The sequence below is a fragment of the Nannospalax galili genome, unplaced genomic scaffold (assembly GCF_000622305.1).
Source record: "Nannospalax galili isolate Female #2095 unplaced genomic scaffold, S.galili_v1.0 scaffold1201, whole genome shotgun sequence".
Lineage (NCBI taxonomy): Eukaryota > Metazoa > Chordata > Mammalia > Rodentia > Spalacidae > Nannospalax > Nannospalax galili.
The window spans coordinates 367,996-388,811 of record NW_008344558.1 but is presented as its reverse complement, the minus strand read 5'-3'; the positions used below and the strand labels follow the sequence as shown (position 1 = coordinate 388,811).

The following is a 20,816-nucleotide window of genomic DNA, read 5'->3' as shown; positions in this document are numbered from 1 at the left end:
ATATATTAAACTTCTTTAAAGGGCTGGAGAGATGGTTCAGTGGTTAAGAGCACTTGCTACTCTTACAGCAGACCTGAGTTCAGTTCCCAGCACCAATATAGTGGCTAACAACTGCCTGTACCCAGTTCCAGAGGATCCAATGCCCTCTTTTGGCTTTCATGGTCACCTGCATACACATGGTGCTCATACAGACAAGTATGTGCACAACATATTCACATAGATAAAAAATGAATATATTTTCTAAAAATTAAAAAAAAAATATTCCAGACAATGGAGTGGACGTCCATGCTCCTGGATTGGCAGAATATTGCAAAAATGATCATATCGCCAAAGTCATCTACAAATTCAATGCAAATCCCTAAGAAATTTCAATGACATTCTTCATAGAACTAGAAAGAAATTCTAAAAATTGATATGAAAACACAAAAGATGACCCAAGGCAAAGCAGTCATAAGTAGAAAGAACACTGCTGCAGTGCTGTACCACCTGGCCTCAGAGCAGAGTTTGGGCTACATGGAAAAGGCCCCAATGAGACACACACACCGATGGAACAGAGGATCCAGAAATGGACCCAGGCAGCCATGGCCACTTACGTTTTTGACAGAAGCATCAAGAATACATACAGGAAGAAAGACAGCCTGTTCAACAAGCGGTACTGGGGAAACTGGATAGCCATCTGTGGAAGAATGAACTGAGATCCATGTCTCTCCTCCTGCACACACACACAAAAAAATCAATTTAAAATGGACCAAGGGCCTAATTCAAAACTCTGAGAGCTGCTGAGGAAAATAAACAAAATATCCCAAGATGTAAGCACAGTCAAGAACTTCCCAAACAGGACTACAGTAGCACTGGAAATAGCCTGAGAACTGACAAATGGGATTACATTACATTTAAAACCTGCACAGCGAGGGAAACTATCAGGATAATGAACAGAATGGGAGAAAATTTTTGCCGGCTACACCGCAGAGATTGATATCTTAAATATATAAGATGATGCAAAAATTAAGCACCCTGTGCAGGATAACTTTCGTTGTCAACTTGACACACTTGGGAAGAAGGAACCTCAATTGGGACATTTTCTTTATCTGATTGGCCTGTGGCCATGTCTGTGAGGCATTTTCTTGTTTATTAAAGAGATGTTGGCAGGCCGAGACCAATGTGGGTGGTGCCACCCCTGGGCAGGTGGTCCTGGGTTGTATAAGAAAGCAGGCAGAGCCCACATTGGAATAGCAAGCCGGTAAGCAGCATCTCTACTGTCTGTTCCTGCTTTAAGTTTCTGTCTCGAAAGAAACAAATTCTTTTCTTCCCAAGTTGGTTTTAGTGTTTTATCATAGCAATAGAAAGTAAACCAGGACACACCCATAACACAGAACTGTCAATCAGTAAATGTTCTCTCTCTTAAAAAGTATTTTTATGTGTTGACCAGCATTTAAGTGCACCACATGAATGCAGTGCCCATGGAGGTCAGTAAAGGGCACTGGATCCTTGGAATTGAGGTGACAGGCAGTTGTGAGCTGTCGAATGTGGGTGCTGGGAACAAACCCAAGTTCTCTACAAGAGCAGCAAATGTTACTGGTCATGAAGCCATCTTTCCCGCCTGCCCGTGGGTCTTTTCTTTCCATATCACCCCATAAATCCCACATTCTGTTCTTACTCTTCGGTGTGCGTGTGTACAGTAGCCCTGGCTGGCTTAGAATTTCTACGTAGACCAGGTGGGCCTAGAACTCACAGAGATCTGCCTGCCTCTCCTGGGATTAAAGGCATGCGCCACTACATGTGGCAGTGCTGAGATTTTGGTCTAGCTGGTGTGATTTTCTTGTTGGACTGGTGCTCAAGGCATCAACCTCGATCTCCGGTACTCCTCAGAAAATACTGCTAATCATTATTAAAGAATAGGACCACTATGAAAATATAGTAATAGTTAAAAACCATCATCATTTTAGGCACTGAAGGTACTGTATTATATACACTGTGAGTTGAGTGGAAAAGAACTGAGTAAGAGTAGTGACTAGTATACAGAGGAGGAGAGGAGGGGAAAATGTCAATACAAGGGGGATGGTAGGGAAGTGGGTGCAAGGGAGATGAAGCAGAGTGGGTAAAGGTGGACTGAAAATGAGAGGTAGAGTGAAAATAAATATAGTCAGACAATGAAGATGTCCAGCTCTGAGGAGGTCGAGACCCAGAGACCCTCCACAACCATGCCAGTCTGTTCTCTGGCTGAAGAAAACGGAAAAAGAATGGAGGTGGGGAGCCAGAAACGGGCCAAGAACAGAGCAGGGGTAGAAATGGCCTGTAACAATGACATGGCTGGTAAATAAAGAAGGAATAAGCTGTGAGAACAAAAAATAAAGGGGAGAAAACAGGACAGGGGTAGAGCCAAGAAAGCAGTTCTTCTGGCTTGGCCCATCTCTCAGCCTTCCTTCCCCAGATCCCAGAAGCCTGAGTGTGCACACTCCTGGGCGTTCCTTCGCAGCGAGGTCACAGATGCCAGTCACAACCCTAGTTCCTACAGCATTCTCACTGGAATGCTGTTCTCAACAGTGGCCTTCTTTTGGAGGCTTGGGTTCTAGATTCTGGTTGGTCAAAGAGCAGGTCTTTACAGCTGGGGTTTCAGATGCTGGTCTCGTTTCTGGGCAATTTTTAGGAGTCTGGTGGCAAGTGCTGGGCCTGCTCTTGTATAATCCTTAATGTCTTGCATACTGCTTGGAGCTTGTATCTAAATTCACCTGCAAACTCTGGTTCTGACTAGGTTTTTCACCGATACGGTGTGGGTCTGATTCAAGGACTCTTCCTTGTAGTTTAGAATATTCTGCAGATCAGCATTCCCATAACTTGTACTCTGAGTTTTTCGAATGTGGTTCACAGGTCTTGAGCTAGTGCCTTGGAAGGCAGCGGGGATCTTTTGCAGTGATGTCCCATCCCTGCTCCACTCTGTCAAGTGCCAAGTGCTGAGGAGAGGAGGTTTTCCCAGCATCACTACCTCCCCTTCTTCTTTTCTGCTTTTTAAAATGATTACTACTGAAGAAGGCACAGTGCAGAATTTCTGGGCCTGTCTTAACTTGAAGCTCCCTCTCACTGGGAGTGGAGGGCTCCCCAAACTAAACCAATCAGTCCAGGGTAGATTTTGGACATTCCACTTGCTTTGTGAAGTTTCCTATTTTATTTTGCTATTAAAGCTAGAGGTGTTTGGGTGACCTCTTCGGATAGCTTGCTACAGAACTTTCCCCAGTGTACTCCCTACAGACTCAGATTAGAACCTGAGCGTCAACCACCATTTTCCTAATCGCATAAAATGTTCAAGAATCCTATTTTCCAGTGAAGCAATTTTATGACATTTTTTATGCTCTTGCCTTAAAGTTGGTTTTCTCTGGTGGCAACAGTGTTACACATTTGTTTTATAGGATTTCCACATCGTTTACTCTCAACTTTATCACGCTCCTAGGTTTTACCTTGTCTCCCCAAACACGGTATTTCCTCCTACCCGTCTTCCTTAGGACAGTTTTTTTCTTGTCCTTGTAGTCTCAAAATTGAACAAATCTCTATGCTAGAACATTTGGTCCATTTTCAGTTGAACATAACTATGAGGACACTTGGATTTTAAACTTTATTTCATGCTTTCGGTTTCTTATTTGTAATTTGAACTTTCTAAAACAATTTTCATACCTTTCCCATCTATAAATATGGAAGACATGTGACTGTTATTTGTGGCTATCTCACCATAATTTGTATATGCACCACAACTTTATAATTTTTCCTTCTAAGACTTAGATAACCTAAATGTGGCTTTTTATTAAAGAAATTTAACTGCCCCCAGTTCTTTCATAAATTTGTACTATATTGCATTAAAATTTTATAAGCTACACGACTATGTTGTCTACCTTGTCTTTTAAAAGCTCACTTAATATCCTTTAGATTGCAAATCACTATTTGCCCACCTGCCTTTAAAAAATTTCCGCACGAGTGTCTTGACTGAATATATAGGAGTGCATCATGTGTTGCAATGACCATGGAGGTGGAAAGGCATTGGATGCCCTGGAAGTAGTTACATTTGTCTGTTAGCCATCATGTGGGTTCTGGGAACCAAACCGGGGTCCCTCTGCAAGAGCACTCTTAGCCACTGAGCCAACTCACACATAATGTTTAAATCTCACGGTTGTAGGTCTTCTAGGAATTTGGGTGGGCTACTACTGGTGGCAAACTCCCAATTTTTCAGAAATTTCTTTATTCTATGGTTATCCTTAGTCTCTCATGTAGGTAGCAGAACCTATGACCTTGAAATTGAAGAGTTCACAGGCATGTTTTCATGCCATTTAGGACAGAGCTATGGATTCATGTTGCTCATCAAGGCTCAGAATTTTCTTCATTGAGACAGTGGCATTTCCCATGCTTCCCAACTTTTCCTCCTACAGTCCTGCTTCTGTCTCTGCTGAAATTCTGTCATGACAAAGATCCTAGTTCTAAAAGTACTTGACCATTGTGCCAGTGGCTTTCAGTATGCAGGTACAGAATTCTAACATCTGACTCAACACCTGGAGTGAAGAAACAGAACCTGAAGAGCCAGGATAAGGCCTCACAATCGAATTCAGAAGTGAGAGGTACTACCAGAAGCTACAAAGGGACCAGAATAACTCTCCAATGAAAAACCATCCACAGGTTCCATTTAATCCAAAATACTACGTGCTGCTTACTTCACCAAGACTTACAGGTTATAACCTGTACTTCCCTTTATCCTAGTCACTTAGATTCCTTTGCCAGTGGCAGGAGTGTAGTGTGGCTCCTAGTCTGTGACCCTGCAATATGGCTCATTTTCCAAACTAGAGTACCATGAGGGCTGGAGAGACAGCTCGGTGATTAAGAACACTGGCTGCTCTTCCAGGACCCAGGTCTGTTCCCAGCACCCATACGGTGGCTAACAATCATCAGTAACTCCAGCTCCAGGGGAATCCAATGCCCTCTTCTGACCTCTGCATGCACTGCACGATACGGGTGCACTTAAATACATGCAGGTAATACACTCATACACATAAAATAAAAATAAGTAAAAATATTTTAAAAACATTGCACTACATCATTGCTTTCTGTCTTAGTTTCTTCATTGCTGTGACAAAACACTCTGACCAATACCAACTTGGGGAGGAAAGGGTTTATTTGTCTTACTTCTCCCAGGTCACAGTTCATCAGGGAGCCCAAGGTAGGAACTCAGGGCAGGAACCTGGAGCACAGGCCATGGAGGAACGCTGCTTACAGGCTTGCTCCCTTGGCCCCTGCTCAGCCTGCTTTCTTATGCAACACAGGCCCACCTGCCCAGGGGTGGCACCACCCAGTGAGCTGGGTCCGCCCACATCACTCCTCTGTTTCTCATTTATACTTGTGTGTGTACATGTGTACCCAGAGGGGTGGGTATTAGGCACTGTTCCTTAGGAGCATCCGCCTTGCAGTTCTCACTGGCCTGCAGCTTGCCAAGTAATCTAGTCTAGCTGGTCAGTGAACACCAGGAAGTCTCCCGCCTCTCCAGTGCTGGGATTACAAATCCATGGCTTTTTTGTAGGTTCTGTCTGAGCCTTGAACTCGGGTCTGCATACTGCTAGCTATCTCCCCCAGCATATTCCCCCAACCCCCTTCTGAGACAGGGTCTCACAATGTAGGCCAGACTGAGTACTGGGATTACAGCAGGCGCAGCATACCTGCTCAGTTTAACTTTTGGTCTGTTGATCCCTAAATTTGTTTCATGATTATCTCCAAAACTACAGCAATTCTGTATTCAATCTGGCAACTGTAGTATCTCTGTATGCTTTTGTAATCAGGAATAGTGGATCTTATATTTGGTAATCAGCTCCACAAAAGCACATAGCAGGTCTACTTGCTTCATTCACAGTTTTCTTCCAAAGACTTGAAACTTTCTTATAGGTATCCAACAAGTATCCTCATTCTTCTCCCAAAATACCTGGGAAGGGTCTGGCTCTTATCTAATGAATAAACATGGGACCAATATTCAGAGCACTTGAGTGGAAAGCCCAATTGTCACTAACATTCCCTACCTATCATAGGCTGCTGGAAAACCATACCAAGTCTTTGTAGAAACACAACCTCTATAGATATAGATTCCAAACAGATTTGATACATGTTAAATTAGTCAGCTAGTCTGTGGGATGCAAGGACAAAAGAGCATTTCATTATGCTTCCTTGCTGGTCTGAGTTGTAGAGATGGAACACCGAAAAATCATAAATTCACAAACTCCTTCCTCTGTCACAAGCTCCTGAAATCTAGCAGTAACACACAGGCACACTTCATGTTAGTTATGAGCCATGAATAATATCAATTTGGTCTAGTTTCCTTGCCTATAAGACTGAGTAATGTTGATTGTTGACTACAACTCAGGGAAACAATGTGACTAATGTAAAGTGGATAGGCACTAGCACCACAAGATGCATGTGGTGGTCAGAGGGCAACCTGCAGGGATTGGCTCTCTCCTTGCACTATGTGGATCCCAGGGACTAGACTTAGGCTGTCAGTCTTGGTAGTGGCATTTTTTCAGCATCACTCCTAAAGGAAAGTTTTCAACTTTCCTAAAATCTGCAATCAAAACTAGAAGGTTTGTGTCAAAATGTTAGAACTGGGCCAGGCTTGGTGGCTCAGGCCTTTAAACTCAGCACTTAGGAGGCAGAAATAGGCAGATATCTATGAGTTTCAGGCCAGCCTGATCTACACAGGAACGCATCAATTTAGCGATCTAATCAGACCTTAATTTCTCAATGGCTGTATACATTGGATTTGTTTTGATATATGAAAAGCAATGGATTCAAAGATGAAGACCCTCGTGAAGCTATGGAAAATGGGTATTTCTTCCTAAGCTATATGGCAATTACATTACCTGACTTTCTGATACCTACAAGTGGTGCTAAATAAAGCACTGAATGAATAAATGAATGGAATACGTAAACTGAACATGGCAATGCACCTTTGTTCTACACATAACCCTACTACAATGATTCTATTTCCACCATGCTAAAAATTTAAGAATATTAAAAAAAAAAACACCACGTTTTCATAAGCATATTTTAATTTTTTTATTTTAATTCAAGTAAAAGCTAGTTAACATAAATACAGAATAATGCACATAATTTACAGCCATGTACAAAAATGCAAGAACAGCAAAACTCACATGAATGGGAGAAGTTATCAACGCCTTTGAAGTTGACTGCGTAGCTATGAGTGATTGGTATAATTTAATTGTTCACATACACCTGGGGTACATTCAAAAAGATTATTAGCATAACTGAAAAAAACTAGAATTTTCAGTTTCTAGAATGGGTCACATAGAGAAATGCAATGTACGGTAGGAGAGAGCACACCGCGTTTCATGTACTGAAAGTTTCTTTGCATTTAAATCAGAAGTGGCTATCTTCTTAGGAATGTTAAAGGTCAAGAACAATATTGGAGGATAAATAGCTGAGTATGTATCAGCCCCAAAGGGTTCCCTACAATACTAACAGTCTGGACAGAAGGCCATGTAAACAAAAGGCATGATGAAAAGAAGAGACTGATTTCTAAGCCTTCAAATTCAAATCAGTATTTCTTGGTGATTTTAAAAAGCTGAAACGTTTAGACTTTAGTAAAAGTAAACATTCATTATTTTGAACACCTCAAACAGCTCATCTTAACAATGCTAATGCATAGCAGACATCTAGCTTCAAGGGACAAAACACTGGATTAAATGACAGAATAAATGCGCTCAGGGTTTCAGAATTACAAACCAACTGGGCCTCCTCTAGTGTAGTCAGGTTGGTTCAACAGTTACAGTTACACAATGAGAATCAGGTTTCGTGGGCATGCAGGGGAGGGTCTGCAATGCCAGCACTGAAGCAGGCAGAGGCATGAGAATCAGGAGTTCAAGGTCATCCTGGGCTACATGAGACCCTGTCACCAGAACAGAAACAAAAATCACCAAACCAAACCAAAGACAGGTTTAGTGGTGCTTCCTCCCCTAGGAATTGAAAGCACTGCATGGTATTCCACAACCACAGGCTTGCAATTCAGCAACTGGAACTTTCAAATTTCAGGAAGCCTCTAAGTCACAGAAGCAGAGTTCTAGCTGCCGCTCTGTGAGGATATGCTTCCAGCAGCTACTGCTTGAACCTGAGGGAGTTCAGCTTTCCTAGACTGCAACAAAGCATACACCAAGGTCAACAGGAGCTCTCTACAGGAAAAAGTCGCATGCTCTGAGTATGCATGTCTTTTTAAACATCAGAATGGATTTAAGAAAATCTTGACATACTTTGGAGATAAACCTTATAGATAGATAGATTAGATGATAGATGGCTGATTGATAGATGATAGATAGATAGATAGATAGATAGATAGATAGATAGATAGATAGATAGACAGACAGACAGATGGTAGATAGATGATAGATAAGAGATAGATGATAACAGACAGACAGATGGTAAGAAAAAAAAAAAATCAGACTTCACTACTCCTTTCCAATTGGTACTTTATAAATACTAAGACTCTAAAACATTTGTTGGTTCAGGTACGTACACATAATACTTTAAAAGCTGAATATAATGCACTAAAGGTCAGTGTAAATTTTACTTGCTAAACACAAACAGAAAGTAAAATACAAGTTCATCCTTGAAGGACACTTGAATTAATTTGCTACAACTGAGTAAGATGTTCCTTAGCTGCTGGTTTTGTATCATTCATTACCATTCAGTGTAATACAGGAGAATGTGTCCTACACTCAACACAACTAAGCGTTACTGATCTTCACAAAGCAAATTAGGTTGTATTAGGCAGCATCAATGGCACTGGAAGAGGCAAACACGACTGAATTAGATCTCTACAGTGTAAAAACCCCACGCAGGGATTTATTTTTTGGTATGTTCCACATAATGAATGTCAAAGCTGTAATAATTCCAAAGGTAACAAAACTGAACTTGCCTTTGGTCTCCAAATAGATTGGAATATTTTAAATTCCAATTGAGCACCTCAAAAACATCCAGTTATTGTTGATTTGAAAGAAGTCAAAGTGGGAAATTTAAAGAGGGCACTGAGCCTAAACTCCACTGGTGACAGGAGAGAAAGCTTTCAATCAATGGCTTGTGGCTTTTCCATAATATTATGGCATTATACAGTACACTTAAAATAATGAGATCTCCAAAATATACCTAAAATCCAGAAAAATGTTATGAACACTGTTTCTGCCTAATACATGACAATTTAAAAAAAATTAACATGAATTCTCTAATTCCTACTCCCTCAAAAGGCCACAAAGTGCATCCACAAAGTTTTCACAGAAGTACCACACTAGAGTTCAATTGTAGAGGTTTCACATACCAGCATAGCAACATCCATAGGAAAAAAAAAAAAAAAAAATCAATCTCTTAAAAGTATTATAGCCAACAGCTTTATAATGGCAATATATAATACATTTAAAGTATTAAAAAGGTGTAGCTGACTCAATAGCAAAATTTAAAAACTGTATCCTATTAACACACTGAAACAAAATTAGACTGACTCTGTAGACCATCCAGGAAACTAGGACAGAATAAATTTGCCAAACGTACCTTACTCATTTACAAATTCTATGCCAATTGAAATTTGTGCTATCAGATTTGAGGACCATTTTCTCTAATAGTTATAGCATCCTGAATATTAATACCACTTTTCAATAAAATGTGTGAAGGGCAAAACTAAAAATTACCATTTTCTCTACAACTATAATCTATACAGACCTGGAAATAATTCAAAAGTTAAAATTCTTAATGTAAAAATGGAAAAGATTCAAAAGTAGTAAACTTTTCTACTTTTAAGTAAATGATATCAAGGTATGAGAAATATGACAATCAAATTTATAACTAATAAATTACAGAACTAAAATGCATTCATTCATACCTCATAACATTAGAGGAGCTACATTCAAGTCAGTGAAATGGTCAAGAATCAGCATTCTACTAGTTTATTTTATAGTCCCAAACTAGTAACCACATGCATTTGATATGAAGGTCCGTATTATGATAAACATGTCAGCTGTAGAAAACAAACATTTTAATGGCAAAAATACACAAGGCCACTGGCTGTCAAAATATAGTGACCACTGACACTAAATAACTTAAAATATTGTACCAGGCTCCCTCAGGGAAGTGAGAAAACAATATTCAGGATCTATCTATTGTTATTTTACAGTATCCCAGGAAATTTATAGCTGTCAATACTATCTTTGGGTAATTACAGTACAGTATATAATTAGGGATGGCTTTGCTTAGAAGATTGAGAAAAAATGCTCATGGAATAAGCACTATATTCTGAACGGCACAAATCAATAAAATACGGTAACTGGTGAACATGGTAGAGAAAATGGCAATTTTGAGAAGAATACTTGTAAAAGCATTCCCTTAGAGGTGGCCAGGGGCTTCTTCATTGAAAGACTAATGTGGTATGGTACCTTAATTCCCACAACCGAACTTCTGCTTAGGCATACATGTTCCCAAACTACTTTTCTTCTGTCCACCATGCTGGCTTCGCTATTCCATGGTCCACTGTGATCTTTTGGTCTTCCTGCTCAGTAGCACAGCTGCCCATGTTGCTATCCGTTAAGTAGGTAGACCACCAGTTCATAGGTGGCCATCATAATGGCTGTGTTTGGAATCTGTCTCACCAGATGAGTTGTCAGGCCACGGTAAAGCGATCCATAACCTTCTTCTTGAACAATCAAAAACAGTGTCTGAAAAAAAGATCTGTATTTTGTTCCTTCTTCACGTAGTCGTGTTCTTACAACTTCTGTTTAGGAAAGAAAGACAATCATTTTACTTTTACTGACATCTTCCCTGCCCCTAATCACACCAAGTATATCCCATCTGTCAGTGTAAATTCAGGATAGTGACTCAATATGTATTGAAACCAGTCAGATTACAGAAACATAAATTTCTCTATTACAAGCAAGATCATGTACACTAGGTAAAATACATGTTGCACAGATAAACAGATATAAGAATAGATATGGTATCAGAGACAAATATAGGATATATTTAAAAAAAAAAAAGAATGGAGGGAGTTGTTTAATGTGCCAATATAAAATAGCCTAGGTCTGTGACTCAACGCTTAAAATGTGGGATCCATCTCAGATGGGACCCTAGACAAATGATTCAACTTTTACATTTCTTTTTGGTTTCTCATTTGAAAGCGACAGCATACTTAATTCCCAAGATGAGCATTTTGCTATACTGGAGTCCAGGGCAAAGAACTCACTGGTATGAATGACCTCTGGCTGCTCTCTTACCATGTGGATATGCTATAGTGGTGGCACAAGTTTTTGAGGTGGCAGCAGCTAGCATCATTCTCACAAAATCTGATGCTTCCTTCACAGACTCTTCATCACTTTCTATCATAGAAGCAGTCTTACATTCCAGTAGTTTTTGTTTTATACTTTCATAAATAACAAAATGGATAACAGTCTCAGATATGCCGGCATATGAGGCAGACATGCCTCTATAAAATCCTCTCAGTCCATCTATCTGGTATACTTTACGAACACATTCAAAAGCACTCATTCGCTTTTCCCCACGGTTCCTGGAAGGCAAAAAGGAAAAATGTTGCTGACATCAAGTTTTTTTTTAAAGAATTACTTTTAATTATGTATATGTGTCCAGGTATGTACACATGAGCACATGAGTACAGGTACAAACAGAGGCCAGAGGCATCGAATCCCCTGCAGCTGAAGTTTTAGGCAGTTGAGAGCCACCTGAGATAAGGGGGCTGGGAACTGAACTCAGGAGAGTATATGCCCTTAACTGCTAAGCATCTCTCCAGTCCTACAGTAAAAAATACTTTTTTTTTTTTGAGGCAGGGTGTCCCTGCAGGCTGGCCTCTACCTCACAGAGATTTGCTTCTGTCTAAATCCTAAGTGCTGGGATTAAAGGTGAGTGCTATCAGGCCTGGCTCCCCTATTGTAGGACTTTTAATGAAGTAAATAAAATAGTAAAAAAATACAGCACTCTGTAACAACGGTCTTCTGTTAATGGGGAGAAAAACACAAACAACTACAACAAAAACAACAGCCAAATATGGACAAACATGGCATGACACCTGGCCCCAAGGTCTTACTAGTATAAATTTATTTAAAAAATTAATTAAATCCACGTTAGCTAATTTTGTTTTAAAAAATAAACTTACCTTGAGCTGAGTGTAGTGACTCACGCCTGTAATCCTAAGACTGAGGCAGGAAGATGCCTTGACTCTGAGGGCAGCCTGGGCTCCACAGTGAGTTCCAGGCCACAGGGGTTATAGTTAAGAGTCTGCCTCAAGAGACAAACCAATCCAAAGCAAACAAAAAGCATACCTCGCATCAAGCTGTAGCCGAGTCTTAATAAGCCAAATGGGGTTGGTTGCCGTGATTGCAGTAAAACCTAAACAAATATATAGAAAATAAACTTCAGTAAAAATGAACACACTATTCACATTAAGGTTCTTTAACTATACATATCTATAACAAAGAAAATATCTATAAATATTTAAGCTATTAAGTATGCCTTACACTTTTATTTTTACAATTCTGTAAGTATGAACATCTGTTCTTATTTCTAATCTACACAAATTCTCAAATTCTGGCCATAACTAAAAGATTTTTTTAAAAGCAAAATCTGATTTCATATAAAGTGTTCTCCTAACCTATAGAAGAGGGTGCTCTCTACTCTGTAAACAGAATTCATAGACCAATTCTGTGTTTTCTAGATCTATAAAGCATGCACTGTACAATAGCTACTTGGGAAATGTGATTCCCACTGCATATCACTACATGCAAAGTGAATATTTTGGTCTGTATAACAGAAACGATGATTTTGGCTAGGGATATTTTTTATAAGCATTATAACTAATACTGCCAAAATAAAAGTATTACAGACATATGGTTTCTGTTAGTATTAATAGGATGGGGTCTACTTTTATTCAATTTAACACAAATGAAAACTTAAAAGTCCAAAAAATTCCAAACTGGCATTTCCTCTCACTTGTATAAACAGTGGAGAGAGTCAGCCAAGGTAGAAGGCAGCTCTAATTTACATTAACATTAAAGTACCACACAGTAACTATTACTGCAAATCAGCAGTGCCTAGGTGGCTCAATTCCAGATAGTCAATTACCATCTCTGGAGCCGTACGTCTCTGGGATGGGAGCGTGTATTATCTTTTACTTGCCATCTTCCTGGTTTCAGAAAAATAGCAGCACACAAAATGCAATCTCAATGACAGGAATTGAAAAGATGTCGCATCTACGCAAAACAGGCTTTTCTTGTTTTTAAATTTAAGTTCAGTTATGCAAACTTCACAGAATTACTTACATCTATTCAACTAGCCATTAAATTTAATGAAAACTTACATGGAGAAATAGCTAAGGAACTTAACTACTTTAGTATTCTCTATCAAATACCATCTGGTCAAGCACATTAATTTTAGACGCACTATAATCAGCACATTTAAAATGAACAAAAATGACATCAACTATTTAGGAATAGTTCAAAAAATATATAATATATAAAATGCAGAATCAAACTTTTCTTGGCTTTTAAAGTTACTGTGAGTATATCTGCACATGAAATAATTTTACTAAATTGTTTACAAAGCTGAATTTGGTCTCATAAGGGTCTTTTCCCTTCTGTGATGTCAGATAGCTAATTCAAATTTTACTACTTTTATACAGTGCTTGAATAATATCAAAATACCCACATATCACCAAAGGGATACATCAATTAAACCTATTTAGAAGGCAAGATAAATGAAGTTTGGTTCACTAACGCTTTAAATGATTGGTTCAGAGTAGATCGTTTCCATTTGTCTTAAGAGTCTTTTCACACTACATAAACAAGAAACTATAACAAGACCAGTAATTTCTGAAGCATTAAATGATATTAAAGGTTAAATTTAAGATGTTGAGCAGGTTGTCAAGGAACATTTTTAAATGGGGGTTCTTTTCATGACTATAGTCTTGTGAAGTAAAGAAAAACATGAAATTATCAGACTGCTTTAAGTATTTGTCTTGCATGGCTTAGTTTAGTTGAGAACAAAATTATACTGCTATTCTCTTCTTTTGAAATTCATTTTTCTAATTTAAAAGGTTAGACTAAAGGTATTCAAATTATATTTATCAGACATCGGTATTGGTCAAAACACAGTTCCTTGTTGGTGCAGAATGAACATATGCCAGGCAAGTGCTCTACTATAAAGCCACACCCCTGGTCCCAATTCTTATTTAAAACAAGAATCCTACTTCTTAAATATTTATCTTAGCTAGATGTCTATACAGTAAAATTAAGGCTTTCTAAGTGAAAAGCTGGGAAGCAGCATAAACCCACAAAATTATTCTACATTATTTGCAATGTTTTAAATTATATATTAAGAAAAAAACTTTTAAAAACAAAACTTAATTTAAAAGTCCCAAAGTAGAAATCTTCTTATCATACTTTTAAAATGCTATCTAAGCAAAGAGTTTCATTCAATTTACTTTTTAAAAAAAGATGTAATCACCAGTTTTAAATTTTAAATAAAAGTTTTATTTCAGGTTTCTGTCCTTGATAGTTTTCCAGGTCGTAAAAAAATCTCGATTTTAGGCTGGGACAATCACATATAAAGTATTTATAAATATTACTAGGAATAAAAAAATGTTTCAAGACTCAAAAATGGTAACTTTAGTATTTCTCTGTAAATAGATGTTAGAAAGCAAGTCACAGGTATTTCTCACTTAATTAAAATTCATTTCCAGACACAATAAATATAACAAGTCAACATTAAAATATATGTAAACAAGAATGTTATCTCTTATCTTTGTTTTTATAGTGAGCTATGCTTATTTTAATTGTTCTGGTTAAACTCTTCCAATAACTAGAACTAGTTCTTAATACAGAAACTAGCCTGTTACAATACTACTTATTAGCTTGGATACAGAATCTAGGGACACTACAAGTTTTTTACCAGTGAAAAGTGCTGGCTGGTCCTTGAGTGTCATGGTATTACTTTATCTTAACCAAAAGTAGCAAAGCAGACATTATTAGGCTAATTATATCTGGAAAACTTAATCATTAATTCAAGATATATAACGGAATTAAACAAAAAATTACTGTCCATGGAATTGTATGTATTAAGGCAATTTGAGGTTAGCCATGACTAAATACATCTTCTTACTACATCTAAGACAAGCACATACAAAGATATTGGGAGTTGTGCTCCTGAAGTTTAGAAATTGCCTATTACTTATTTTTCATTTTAGTTTTTTTGAATTTGATAATACGTTAATTTATATTAATATTCAGAACACTCATGAAACATTAAAACAAACTGAAGAGTAAAGTGAAGGATACAATGGCAGATTAAGAATTTGTCTTGTTCCAGAATCAGTTAAAGCAAAGTGCCAATATGGGCTTTTGGTTAGTAGTGTCAGTGCTTTACTGGAAAAAAATTTAAATGCCAATTTTTAAGTTATGCTTTATATGAAACTCTACTTCATAATATAAATCATGTGAAAACCATGCAAACAAATCTCACCTAGAGTAAACTTGCTGAAAATGTTTGAGTGACACCTGCAGTATTGCATTTTCAGTACTTATTTAATTCTGTAAGAACAAAGCCTACACCTTAAAAGTAACAAAACTATTTTAAAAAATTCAAACTAGACCAGCTAAGACCCCATATCCTATATCTTGCACTTCTTTAAAAGTAGTGACATCATGATCAATAATTTTTATAAGTGCAGAAAGCAAAGTGTCAACAGATAAAGAGTGGAACACACTATAAAGACTTGTACCCCATTCTTCCTTCTAGAAGGATTATACAGGGACCAGAATTAAATCTTTATGAAACACTCAATGCACACAAATTCAGGAAATAAAAATTCATTTCCCGCCTTCTATGCATTCCACAGCTATTATAAAATCCCAGGGTGCTTCTTATACTAGAGGCTGCAAGAGATGCTCAGATCAGTACTCACGAGGTTTAAGTTAGTCCATATTTCTACAGGAAGTGACCTGCGGATGGGGAGCATGAGATGACACGATCTCACTCTTTTCTCGGGAGAAATGTACAGTAAATGCCTAAAATAGACACAGGCTTTTCTATATCATAACAACAAGCAGTGACCTCATCAGATACATGTGTACAAACTGAATCCCACTGGAAGGATCTGAGAAATATTTACTGTGAGATCTTTTTTTTTTTTTTTTAAGTTAAGAAAAAGAATATCAGAATGGGCCATATTGCTTTTTATTATGAAAGTGCATAGAGTACTGAAAATCCCGCCATCTTCAGCAGTTTCCAAGTCCAAATACTTACCTAAAGGATGATCAGTTTTGTCTTAAAGAAAAAATGCTAACCTTGTGAAAGGGAATCTAAAAAAAAAAAAACAAAATCTAGAAGGGATTGGATGTCCCATTTCCTACCACTATTATCTACCATGAAAAGAGCTGTAAACACTTAGCTGTTCCTTAATAATCAGCCCATGTAAAGTGACCGTTAAAAAACATAGAAATAAGAGCCCCAACAGAATATTAAAGTCTGGAACTATTCATAACTTTTTGATAAAGTATATGCTGCTAACAGTAGTACCTTTCACCTTTTGAATCTAGCAGTAATATTGCACATCCATACTTATGGAATATTTTGGATTACTTTGTATTAATTTCTTGTGTTCTACAAAACAGAAAACAGGAAACATTCACAAATAAACATACAAAGCAGCTGTCCAACCATCATTTGGCTGATAAATCTTTCAGGATAAATAAAATATTGTTAAGGCAAAATATGTATTTAACCAGTTGAAAAAAAACAAAACCTAATCTTAAATAATGAAGTTTGAGTCACACGGAAAAATAGAAAAAAGTAACAGTGTATTCTGTAAGCAAATACTACTAAGTATTCAAACAACACTAAATGGCTGTATTGCTGATATATTAAAAATTGAGCTCTAAAGGTGTTTACATCATAATAAAAATAGGAATTTTCTTTACATTTATGTTACATACAAAAAAGTATGTGCTTGCCAGATCAAAACTTGAAAATTGGGAATCACTGTAAAGAAAGCTTATACAACTTTTTGTATACAATAGGTTCCTAAGTGCACTCAGAAAGATATTTTAGATTAAACCAAACAGACACAAGCCAGATAGATATACCCTGGATAGCTTGGGTAGTAAACAAAACAGTGACAAAGCTCATGTGTTAAGAGGGGTGGGAGGGATGACAAGTCAAACAAAACTGTCAACATTACATTAACTATTCTTGTAGCTGTAAACATGCTTCAGTGCAAAAAAAACCAGTTCAATTTTAGAGGTGCAGTCACTTGACTTGCAACACTGGAACAAATGAAAAGGCCCTTTAACAGTACTTCTAATTAATTTTAAATAAAATGTTTCTGTTGATTTGGATAAAATACAAAATGAAACAAATAAAAAGGATGCCTATTCTGTGTGTACTGGCTGGGGACAAAATCTCCGGGTAATATTGCTGTCTATTTCAATGCATTTTTAATACTACAGTGACAAGGTTAGCATTTTTTTCTTTGAATAGCCACTTTAAATATCTTTTTCATGACTATCTTTAAGTACTTTGCACCCCTAAATCATGCACATTTTAGATTTCCAAAAATTTTCCTGAAGAAAAGCTAGAGCTATCTGGTGTAGATTATATTAAGGACAAAGGGAACAAAAGGCTACCTGAATCAGTGCACTGGACTGTTCAGTTTTACCAGCCATGTATAGTTAACGTATGAAAAACTGCAGAGCTAAATGTCAATGCTAATTAAAAGTGCAAGAAGCAGAGAAGGTATAATTTTCAGGACACTGTAACTACAAATAAATGGAAGAAATATTTTCAAATTACACAGTAAGTGCACAGTGCAAGAATTTCTGAATAAGAATAAGATTATCAATTTATCAAAATTCAAGGAATTCAATTTGGAAAACAATGCTAGATAAAAAGTTATATATTTGAGAAAAAAACAAAACCAGTTAATACTTTGTTGAACTGCTTTGCCATGCAATACAAATATAGTAATAAATCCTGATAAAATAACATGTTCCAGTAGAATTTTGATACTTTGAACCTCTAATTTTGCAACGTTCAATCCATAACAAACACTCCCAACTTAAAAATGGCTGCTTATCTAGTTTCTTGATTTCAATTCTAAAAAAAAAAAAAAAAAAAAAAAAAAGCCCCCAAAACATTAACATTTCTTCTTCTTAGCTTTCTAGAATTCAAAACAAAACCACAAACACGACTGCTCATCATCTAGTAAAATATTCTTAACACAGCAGTTACTGGGTTTATAATTGTCCCAAGTTTCACCTGATAGCCAGTCAAATTGACAAGAGTAAAACATCCATAATTAACACCTGTAAGAGGTGCATTTTAAAAAATTCTAGCTGTACCTAAAATTACTATCACACTAAGAAATCTTCAAAATGTCAATCCAATGACTGATCAATCAGTCCACTTACTCCACCGATAAGGTAACAGAGACTTTTATCAATTACCTAACTTGCTCAAGAGCTCCAGACTGGCAAATAAGAGGATACTATGTTGACTTTAAACACTGCCAGTTCTAGTCTCAAAACTTCAGAGAAATTAGTCAACAACTGCGAAACATAAAAGGCCCTGAAAACAATTTGTAAGGAATATGCTAGATTATATGCTCAAGATTATCATTTTTTTTCACAAATCGTTATTTCAAACTTAGTTGGGTAAATAAATATGTTGTTCAAATTGATCCAATTTATTCTAAACAGAAAACGATCCACAGTTTACAGCACTCTTTAAGCATATAACTGACAATTTATTGACCAACAGCTGATAAAAGCACCTACGGTTTTCTTTATTAAGTCACGGCATAATTTGGAAATGTGACGTAGGTTAGATATATAACAAATCTAAGAAAATTGGAGAGAATTTTCTATTAAGTACCAAATCTATTAAGAACTAAAATTCAAGGCTTTGTCTAACATGCATGGCAGCAAATGATTCCAGAACCAGAGTGTTTGTAAACCAGGCTGTACCACTTACCCTCTTAAGAGGTAGTTAGTGCAGAGACCTGGGAGTCATTTTCTGATTCAGAGTCATATTCAAAACATTTCTGCACAAGCATGTAGACACAGTCAGTGTCTAAAGCTCAGGTGCTAGTATGTAGTCTGATTTATATGGAATGATAAACATAATTTTAAACATATACATATTATAGTAACTAAGTTATACATCACTCAAAAATTGCAGCAGTTGAGCACAAAATGAATACTTTACCAAGTATTGGCGGCACATTTCAGACAGAAGCCAAAACATGCAGCAAAAGAAAGGCACTAACAGAAATTGAGAGAACAGTAATTACAGCTCTGTAACTTACAGTGCAATTATGGTTGGATTCTTAAAACTTAAAATAATCATTAAATATTAAGAAGACTACACAAAGCAGTTTAAATATATTATCTGTATTGTCACTTAACTCTTAATTACAAAAATGCAACAAAATTTTACATGTATTTAATCAAATGTTTTATTCACATAAACAAAAATAATCTTTGTAGATTCTAATAATTAAAAAGCACATTAATCTTAACTTTTTAATATAATCATCATAAAATATTAAGTCTCGAGGTTTTAGAAAATTTTTTTATATAGTAAACATTCATACCTGCCATTGCAGCTGAAATCATGTGTACCCGGGTAGAATCAGGATCAAAAACACCATTCAATTTTTCCTTGCAGTTTGAATAAGCAGCAAAGTATATTGCTCTAAAATAAAAAATTAAATTAATAAAACACAAAATCTTCATTTTGGAATGAAAAACATAAAAAGCATAGTCTTAGTCACATTAACCATAACAGATATACACATTTTCCCCCCATGAATATCCTAAAGTACTTTTAAACTCATTTTAAAAAGTCAAAACTCAGGCTGGTGGTGGCACACACCTTTAATCCCAGCAGAGGCAGGCGATCTCAGTGAGTTTAAGGGCAGCCTGTTTACATAGTGAGTTCCAGGCCATCTGGAGCTACAGGGAAACCCTGTCTCAAAAAGACAAAAAAAAAAAAAAAAAAAAAAAAAAAAAAAAAAAAAAAAAAAAAGTCAAACTTAGACCAGGTGTGGTGGCACTTCCCTTTAATCCCAGCATTTAGGAGGCAGAGGTGGATCTGAAGCCAGGCTGGTCTACATAGTGAGTTCCAGGTCAGCTGGGTTATAGGGAGGTTGTCTCAAAACGACTGAAAAGAGGGACAAACTCAAATGTACAGTTCCTAGCATCCACTCTCAAACCAACCAAGCCCTCTTCAATACAGACAGCCACCTAACAACTAACCAAAACAAAAAGTACAAAATCCTGATGACCAGAAGCTCCACACATCATCAGTTGGGCTGTGATGTTTGTACAGTGCTACCTCAGAAGTCAGTGTATCTAACCCGAATTAAGTGAATGCCTGGGACAGCACTTAGATGTATATTTGAGGAGAAGCTGAATGAGTCTATGTTCAGCAACTTTGAGATACTATGGTATATTCTAATCTATACTACAAAGATCCTGAGGACACTCACAGCATTCTATTTTTTTGGTATTTGAAATCTAAGCCTTTATCCCCTTTACATAAGTCAGTGTATCTAACCCGAATTAAGTGAATGCCTGGGACAGCACTTAGATGTATATTTGAGGAGAAGCTGAATGAGTCTATGTTCAGCAACTTTGAGATACTATGGTATATTCTAATCTATACTACAAAGATCCTGAGGACACTCACAGCATTCTATTTTTTTGGTATTTGAAATCTAAGCCTTTATCCCCTTTACATTTCTT

General features: G+C 37.0%; 1 protein-coding gene across 1 annotated transcript in view; it reads right to left on the bottom strand.

The window, feature by feature from the left end:
- Positions 1-8,457: 8,457 nt before the first annotated feature.
- The window catches only part of Slc25a36 (solute carrier family 25 member 36), a 25,892-nt gene continuing 13,533 nt past the window's right edge, over positions 8,458-20,816 (bottom strand). Inside the window, exons 4-7 of the mRNA XM_008840715.3 lie at positions 19,664-19,764; positions 12,342-12,408; positions 11,283-11,572; positions 8,458-10,783 (exon numbers count right to left, since the gene is read on the bottom strand). Coding sequence (XP_008838937.2) covers positions 10,590-10,783; positions 11,283-11,572; positions 12,342-12,408; positions 19,664-19,764 — 652 coding nt within the window. The 3' untranslated portion in view covers positions 8,458-10,589. The remainder of the gene's footprint in view (positions 10,784-11,282; positions 11,573-12,341; positions 12,409-19,663; positions 19,765-20,816) is intronic.